The 9,317-nt window shown below is 40.8% G+C and overlaps 1 protein-coding gene across 1 annotated transcript in view; it reads left to right on the top strand.

The window, feature by feature from the left end:
• The window catches only part of jmy (junction mediating and regulatory protein, p53 cofactor), a 33,610-nt gene extending 24,432 nt beyond the window's left edge, over positions 1 to 9,178 (top strand). The window contains 8 exon segments of the mRNA XM_034238979.1: positions 1 to 29; positions 851 to 1,016; positions 1,529 to 1,719; positions 1,836 to 1,913; positions 2,758 to 2,850; positions 3,534 to 3,784; positions 3,786 to 3,997; positions 5,316 to 9,178. The exon segment at positions 1 to 29 is cut by the window's left edge and continues 141 nt beyond it. Of these exon segments, the coding sequence (XP_034094870.1) occupies positions 1 to 29; positions 851 to 1,016; positions 1,529 to 1,719; positions 1,836 to 1,913; positions 2,758 to 2,850; positions 3,534 to 3,784; positions 3,786 to 3,997; positions 5,316 to 5,635 (1,340 nt within the window). The 3' untranslated portion in view covers positions 5,636 to 9,178.
• The last annotated feature ends 139 nt before the right edge of the window (positions 9,179 to 9,317 follow it).

Raw genomic sequence — 9,317 nt, 5'->3', positions numbered from 1 at the left:
AGCAGAGGAAACACGGCCTGAAGGAGGAGGTAAACAACGACACACCCACTGAGGCTCCTCCCATAAAGCATCATAACAAAGGTTGTGAGACTCGCTGGTTATTTTGAAGCCATTGACGGAAGAAATATGCAGCATAAATAGAAGATGCCACTATTAAAAATACTAACTTTACTTTGTTAAAGTGTCGAATTAATTGCATTAAAAAATACTTAAATGTATTGCTTCATCTACGGTATCATATCAGAATTGATCTGTTGATTTAAATGTTGTTTTACTTATCTGAATCTGCAAAGAAACTTTGTGTGAAAATACATGTAGGAGGAAAAAATACCAATATTTTGTCCAAAGTGTAGTGGAGCAGAGGTAGACATTTGCACAAAACTCAAGTACAAGTACTTCAAAAGTGTACCCTTACTCTCATTTCTGTACTAGAGTAAATGTGCTTGACCATAACATGAGTGAGTGACACAAACACTTGGACTAGGAGAAGTTGAGAGAGAAGGAAAAAGGCAGATAATGGACATGTTAGTGAAGTGACCTCATGGCTCAGACATCCTGTAATGGAGTGAATAACATCCTGGTGTACAGCAGCTAAATGACTCATGGGACTGACTGTTGGGGTCAAACCCTTTCCTTACATATGTAAATCCATTGTGGAAAGTACCTGTTGAATGCAGGAGTGGTGCAGCACTGCACAAAGAGAGAGAGAACAGAGAAACTGTGTCTGGTTCAATTTCCGTTTCTGTTCAAAACAGATGGAACACAGGAAGTGCTGCTGAAGCCTGAGGCATATGCCCTCTGGACTGTGGTGGAAGAGTGATGTCATTGTGTGTTGTGCTGTGGCTTGTAGATGCAGAGTCTGCAGGAGGGAGAGGACGCCATGCTGCGAGTGGACCAGCTGGAGGCGCTGTACTACGAGCTGCAGCTGCAGCTGTACGACATCGGGGCGGAGGTGCTGCGCTGCGAGGAGCTGCTGCTCAACTCCCAGCTGCAGAGTCTGCGCAGGCAGATGACAGGTGAGCGTCTGCTCTGGGGTTCAAGGGCTTTGTAAAGCATGGGGTGACAGACTGAAGGGTTATAAATGGCACATTTCTTACTGATATAACAGGCGATATTGAAGTTATGTTGATATCAGCGTAAATATATGACAATGAGTAACAAGACATTGCAATTTAATTCAAGAGTTTGTCCCCATGGGTTTGAAGAGGCATGTATGTAGAGAAGTACTTTAACACAATAATTCAACATTTTAAGAAATACCAAAAAGGCAAGAGTAAGTTATACATATAATGATCATAACGTGGATATTATCAGATGTAAATATTATTAAAAGAGATGAGCTGTACACATTATCAGAGGAAAAGAATATGAGTAATATAAAGCAGTACAGTGGGTTATTTATCAGGACCCATGAAAAACAAAATAGATCAATTTCAAACAGAGAAAATATTTCTTGTACCACTTATAATGTAATTCCATCAGTGTTTACTAAAACATTTGAAATGTATCTGCTCTAATGTTGTATCAGAGCGGCAGGATGAGGTGGTGTACTACGATGCCTTTGAGAGCCCAGATGCCATGAAGGGTGAGGACAATCACACCACCCCCCCGCCCCCCCTCCGAGACGAAGAGCTGAGCGTCCTGCAGCAGAGGACCCGGCAGCTGGAGGCCCGCAGGGGCCGCATCACCACCAAGAAGGTCTACCTCAAAAACAAGAAGGTAGGCACAGCTGAAGTACAGCTAGAGTTTACAGTGGTCAGTTGTTGAGGCTGCTGGAGTCATTGATCTGAACAGGCTGGATCAGTGCGTCATTTATGTCTTCTCTTTCTGTTTAGGAAATCTGTATTGTCAATCACAACCAGAAGATACAACAGCGAGGCAGCCATGATGATTCCCCGCAGACACTGCAACACGTAAGACTCCATATTTATGCTGCATCTGAAAGGATCTACGCACAATATGAAATAGTTTTCATATTTATTTCTATAAGGTTTTGGTGTAGGAAATAGATATTAGTCATTCGCAGTGAAAAAACGCATTCCAGGCATACAGAGAACACTGTCTCCCTCATAAAAGCTCACTGCTGTTTTGAAATGTTATTCCCACACAAGAAATGTATTCTGAACAATAATAGTGAAAAGAGGTATCTTGCTGTGTCACTTTGTCCGGAGTTATTGTCTGTTATTAAAAAGGAACTGTCAAAATACATGGAGTAGAACACAAATGGTGCTTTTCCATTGGCACTTTCTGCCTTTACAGCCAAACTATGTTGGGTTTATTTCAGTTTCCCTTTGCAGTTTTAGCATGCTAAGTAGAATTTAAGTTTACACAGCTGTTGACCACTTATCTATCCATCCCATCTATGGGTAAATATCTGCTTATAAATGTAATGGACTCAGGACAAGCGCATCAAAAGTTAAGACACACCTCAAGCACGTAGCCTTGGGTTGGGCTGATGCAACAAGTCTAACCGAGTCAAACCAAACCAGCACTTGGGACCAAAAAAGGCTAAAAATTCAACAAATACCTGCGATCAACTACTATCTTCTTTCTGATTGATTAGCAAGAATCCTCTCATGCTGCATGCTTTGCTTTCATACCACAAACAAACCTAAAACAGCCTCCTTTTTTGAGAGGTTGTGGTGTGGTTGATTCAATCACCCCAACTCCTAAATGAACCGCTTTACGCAGGCGAACACGCCAAACCAAGCTATCACACTTTGCTACATCAGACCATCTCTGTCACTTCCTATAAAGGGAGGAGCAGCTGAGGAAGACGAGGCCAGGAGCAACGCCAGAGTGAGTCAGGACAGACAGAGGACTCTGGACAGACTGCGCAGCCTCAAGCTGGTGAGAACATCCCATAATGATCCTAGTCTGTAGTCTGGTATTATTCATTTGTTTTTGTTTATTTTAGTTTTGACTTTTCTAGCTTGGTATTAGTTAGATTTCAGAGTGAGTTTTACTTTAGTTGAACTTCTTCAGGGAGGTTTACACATTTAGTTGTATTTATTTTGTATAATGTTTCAGACCTATGTAGCTTCATATAAATACCAAAAAGATGGTTGGAGAACTTAAGAAGTAGGGAACTGTAAGAAATGGGCATTAATGTTTAAATACTTCGGAATAAACTCGACTACTCCTCACTACCACATTCGGAGAAAGATGTCCTCCTAACCACAGCATGCTAACTAAAAGCCTGAGCTGAATAGCTTGTTTAAAAGGCATTTGACAATACTCAAATCATGTTCTGGTTATTTATTTCCACACTAGACGGATTGTAAATAACAATATGGATTCGCTGGGAACTGATTACAGCATAGCGCCATCTCCTGGAAGGTCAAGTTTCAAACTATCTAGGTCAAAGTCATAAAGTAATTAGTACGCTTTGTTCATTTTCCGTTCAATTTAGTTTCGGTTAAGGTTCTGTTTTATACCAAGTATTTATAACAATATTTTCAACTTCACCTTTTAGTTTGTGATATTGCCCTGATCTTGTTTCTCACTGGTTTTGTTGTTGTCTCTCACCTCAGCGCTACCCGGGCCAGGTGACCCTGAAGTCCAGCCGGCTGCATCAGTTCCAGCCTCCCAGCCAGAGGAGGGGGGGGGCGCCGGCCAGCACTCACTCAGCCAGCGTCCAGACGGACTGCTCCAATCTCCCCCTACTCTCCGCCCCTCCTCCCCCCGACCCCTTCAGCTGCGACAGCGTCTCTCTACCCACAGTTCCACTGGGGAACCTCGACACGCATCCCTTCCTCTCGCTGCCACCTTTTCCTCCTCCCCCACCCCCCCCCTCCTCCTCCAACTCCCCCCTCGGAGGAGCAGCAGCAGGGTGAGGGCAGGGAGAAACCCCCCAGCCCGGTGCGGCGTCATGAACGACAGTCTGAGTCTCTGCCTCTGGCCCCCTTCTCCCCTCGGTTCTTCGACAGCAGTCAGCTGCAGACGGCCAGGAAGAAGCTGAAGAAGACATCCTCGCTGGACTCCACGCAGTGGAGAGGTGAGGAGGAGACTCACTTTCATTTCGGTCTTGAGACATTTATTATAACAAAGAAAATATTGATAAAAAGCGCGTCTCCACCAACAATGAAAACTGATATAAGGAGAGTTATTTTATTGTGAAAAATACAGAGAAGGACTATTGCTGAAAAAGAAATGGTATCAAAAAGAGGGTTAGGTTTCAGGGAAATCTTATCAAATAAATAATAATAATAGTATTTATTTGTGGAGCAGCTGTCTTACATACACTGCAGTTTAAAGTGCTCTTCATCAAGTTGTGTTCATTTTTTAAATATAAAAAAGAACACTATAACAAATACATTAAAAAGATGGTTGAAAGCACATACAATTAAATAAAAAAGAAAACTTTAAGAAAGATTGACCTCAAGGATACAAACTATTCAAATGAAGTCTGTCCTATAGTGTCTCTTGAAGAAACTGTACTTAAAATTAAATATTCAATTAAAATGATCATTATTATTAATGAATGTATACCTTTTTTATGCTTTACTCACCAGTTATTCATGTAGTATTAACTTCTTAGGTAAATTGTTGGGAATTATTGTTTAAAAAGTTAAGAAAGAACTGAAAATATGATGTGTTCCTGTGTCTCCATCTCACGGCCCGTCCACACAGCGGCGTGCGTTGAAGCTTCCAACGCTTCTGCCCATTCACTTTGAATGGGGTGACGTCACTTTTAGCCGAACTGCATTTTGGGAAGCGACGTGGAGCGTTGCTGGCGTAGCTGGCGTCAAAAGTTGAGCAATGTTTAACTTTTGACGCCTCGACGGAGGCGTCAGCCAATGAAATCCCGTTTATGCAAATCTGCCAGTACAAGCGCTAGCCAATCAAACCGTGTGTATGCTGGGAGAGACTACGCAGGTCATTTCCTCATATTCCAAAAAATGGAGGGAAAATTCATTATAGTGGTAGTGAATCACCCGGTGCTGTATGATCAGTCTCTGTTCATCTACCGGGATACAAACCGGAGGAGCGAGGCATGGAGGGAGGTGGCAGAGACAGTGGGTGAAACTGGTAGGTTTTCGCCTGTTTGGGGATTTTATATCCAGTTTACTTCGTTTTAACATTGCTATTGCTTTGTATGTCGGGGGCGGGAGATTCATGTGATTGGTTGTTGGTCGCGTTGCTCGCAAAAAATCCCCAAGCTTCAGACACGCCCACCTCCAAGCGTCAACGCACGCCGCTGTGTGGACGCTCCGTTACTTTATAGATACTTTGGCCAGGTTCATTGACAAGCTGTTAATAAAGTACATTCTTTGTGTTGTGAAGTTCTAACTGTGTTACCGTTGTGTTTTAAGCAGCGAGCTCCCCCATGGACGAGGTTCTGAACTCTCTGAAGCGCGGCTGCTTCCACCTGAGGAAGGCGGAGCTGCGGGTGCTGGGCCCCGACCCGGACGACGACAGCACCAACATCCTGGCTCAGATCCGGCAGGGCGTCCGGCTGAAGAAGGTTCTGGCCCGGCCCGAGCAGCAGCGGCAGGCCAAGAGCTACACACACTCCGCCGACGCTCTGACCCGCAGCATCCACGAGGCGCTGCGCAGGATCAAAGAGGCGTCCCCCGAGTCTGAGTCCGAGTCCGAGGACGAAGGCCTGCCCTGCACCGACTGGGAGATCTAGATCAGCTCATTGGACGTGTGTGGATACGTGGAGCCAAAATGAGGAGAAAACAAGCGGACAAGCCGGGGTTAAACCACCTGGAGAGACCTTGGTGCACTTTGAACAGAAACCCTTCATTTTTGATATCAGAAAACCGCTCGGAAGTATGTGGTTTTTGTATTCATACTTCTGTTTGTAAAGATGGACCACTAATCTTTGTTTTGTATGTCGTTGCTGTGGCGTTCTTGGCGAGGATACAACCTCTAACCTCTCATGAAGTCAGTCCTCTCGCAGAGTCCTACTGTAGCTTGCTGTGATGGGTTTGTTTTAGAAAGTGAGTATTTAGTTCTTCACCTTTTCTCACGCTTACACCAACACAGTAAGCATTCTGACTCTTCTATGAGTCTGTGTGGGCTGTACACTTTTACATTCAACTATGTTCCAACCATTTGTACTGTACTGTATACTCCAGTGCATTAAAATGCATACACGTGTGCACCATGAGAAACCTTTCAAAGGAGAATAGTTTGACATTTTGGAAGGGATTACTGCGGCTAGCTTTAGCTCAGCAGAAACAGATTTAAATAAAAAGGTCATTCCCAAAAATCTTACATTTATACTTTAGTTTGCTGATTTGGGACATCCTCCTGTCAAGAAGAAAACTCAAATCATGTCAAACATAAAAATAATAATCCAATACATGGAAAAAGTGACATATAGATATATATATGTATATGATATAACAAGAGCAAAGGAGTTTGGAGGAAGGATATCAAACTACAATTTCAATCTCCACCATCTGTTTTTGAAAACAGAAAGTTAGTTATAATCTCGTCACAACTCATCTAAACAGAAAGACATAATACACACATATATATATATATATATATATATATATATACATTTCAAATGCCAACAAACCTCCATATATCTGCTGGATATATCTAATTCAAAGACACGTTGTTAAGTTGTAGCCCACAGCTCACTGACTGACTTACCGCCCCAAGGCTCCATGGGAAATGCAATTCTAAAACTTAGAGCATAGTTCTAATAATAGTGGTGAAAATATTCTATAAATATTTAACGTATACTTTATTATTGTCACTTTGAAAACAGCTGATCTAGTTGAACTGCTGTGTCTGATGGTGCTGTAGATTATGAGAGAGATCATGTGATGAGATCCAAATACACGTTATACCTGCAGACTTTAAGAAATAAAAAGGTTTTCAGATCATCAACAAACAAACATCTGTTGACTTGTGCGTCCTCTGCTTTCTCTCATCCACCGATGCCATCATGACCTAGTCAGTATTTTTGATTAAATATATAAAATATAATATATATTCAGCACCAATTTAAACTATAACGATTACTTGAATCTAGCTTGGGTCGCTCTCTGTGATCGGCTGAAGTTGCTGCCACACGTGAGAGTGAAAATGAATGGATGGTTGTAAGAATGTAATATATGAAGAGGATTGTCACCCTTAAAGAATACCATTAGCCTCCATCGTGATCATCCATTATAACACATTACCAATCAATTACTCCACGAGATCCAAATACATACGACCAAAAAGAAAACTAAAATAGTATATTTACAAGTTGCAACAAGTTTTTCAGACAGATACAAATCTACTTGATGGACCTCTACTGTTAAAATATGATGTGAAATCATTCAGCAGAAAATACATCTGAAATTATTTAAACAATAGGTTAATAGTTTGAGTCACTTTTTTTATAAAGCAAACATGGAATTTATTCTCTGTTTGTAGCTTTTCCAATGTTACAATTGACTGCTTTTCTCTGTTTTATGACACTTTAAAGAGAATTTCTTCCAGTTGTGGCCCTATTTTAAAGCCTTATAATTCAGAAAGAAAACTACGTGCAGATACATATTAAGGTTCAAGTTGTTCCATGCGGACACGCTGAGCAAAAGCACACCCAATATTTCAAATACTTCAAACGCATGGATAGCAAACTAAGAAGAAACTATTTATAGTTTGGATCCATGCAAACATGTTTCCATTCAGCTGAAGAGGCTTCATCGCCCTCTGCTGGTGGCAGATTGAAAACATTCAGATCACGTGTCATGTTTATATTTATTTTACCGTCTTCTTAATAACCTGAGAGTCTCTTCTCTTTCCACTGCCTTCATTTGCTTTCCAAGTTCATTTACTCACTGGAGTTGTGTTGTTTGAGTTTGTTGTGTGTGTGATTTTATACTAGTCTCTTATTATGTGTCAAAGCCGTCTTTGAACTGAAACTCACATTGACTTTCCTGTATGTAACCAGTCAATCATTAATGGCTCCATTTCCATGACAGAGTTTGACTTATTTCTACAAGTCGCCCTTTCGCTTTCTTGATGAGAGTTAAATGAGAAGATGACCACTCCTTTCTTTACTAAACAAGAAGCTAGGGTTAGTTGATCTAGTATAAAGATGGTCACAGGGGAAAGGGCTAGCTCAAACCTGTTTGTGTGTTTTTCGGGTAAGGAATATGCTTATTGACAACATTTACATGCACACAATATTGAGTTTATGCCCTTATTCCACAAAAGACAATATTTCTAGAGAAGCTGTTTCAATGGCTTGATAACATTCCAATAATAATCTTTTTACTTGTTGGAGGGTGTGACATTGAACCACCTTCTTTTGGCCACATGGGGCAGTATTGAGAACTGAAAACATGCAATGCTGAGATTTATGCTTCATCCGCAGTTTTTGCCAACCATGTTTTTCTGGTTATCTGTATTTCAGGAGGTGGTTGTGACCAAAGCCAGAGCTAAAAGACTGTTAATATGAAATTCAAAACTTAAAATGTGATGGTTTTAATGTTGGGAGTGTAATTCTTCACAAACCACCAGTTCCATATTGAACAACATGAGAGTGGTGTCTGAGCATCTCATTGAACTCTCTGCAAGAAAGCAAATACGCGTTGTTTCCAAAATGTCAGCTGCCACTCAAACAGAAAACTGTTGCTAAGTGTTGAACTCTGTGTGACTTGAGAACGCTCTGCATGCAGCACCACGACATGGCGGCTCAGCCTCTGCTTTCTTTCCTCCCCAGAAGTCTTTCATAATCATTTTGAATAATGTGTAACAGAACAGCAGCAGATACAGAAACTCCTCTCTGCCGAGTCACTTTTCTATTTGAGCTTGGGTACCTTTGTGCTTTTTAAAAAAAGAAACACCCTTCTGTTAGACTTGTAGATTCTCTCTAACCTTGAACAAGACACTAGTTTGACCTTTGACCTTTCATGACCTTATGCATGTGACTGGTTTTAGGACGAACCCATCACAACGTAAGTGCAATAATGAAGAAGAAAAAGTAATTTTTATGAATCAAATACTGTAATGAAATGTAAAGATCTATCCGCATGCCTAAATGTATTGAAGTATTTATTGAGACTTCATATTTTAAAATGATTTTTAAAAAGCGTACAAATGTAAATGTGCTTTCTAAAGTTATTTTCTGTTGCTTTTTTTGGTTCCTATCACGACATTCCTCTCTGCTTTCTATATCCCAATTCTATATATTTTTTCCTTTCAAAATAAAATGAAGCTCCAAAATGTCTTTGAAGGTTTCTTTTTATATCGAGGTTGAACATTTAACTTATTTAAAAGATGCTTTGTAACCAACTAAACTGTAGTTTTAAAGAATATGAATATTTTCAGTTTCATATTAGTTTTTTTAACCTCTACTG

Source organism: Gymnodraco acuticeps, unplaced genomic scaffold (genome assembly GCF_902827175.1).
Source record: "Gymnodraco acuticeps unplaced genomic scaffold, fGymAcu1.1, whole genome shotgun sequence".
NCBI lineage: Eukaryota > Metazoa > Chordata > Actinopteri > Perciformes > Bathydraconidae > Gymnodraco > Gymnodraco acuticeps.
The sequence above is the reverse complement of the archived record's forward strand: the minus strand, read 5'-3'. Positions and strand labels throughout refer to the sequence as shown.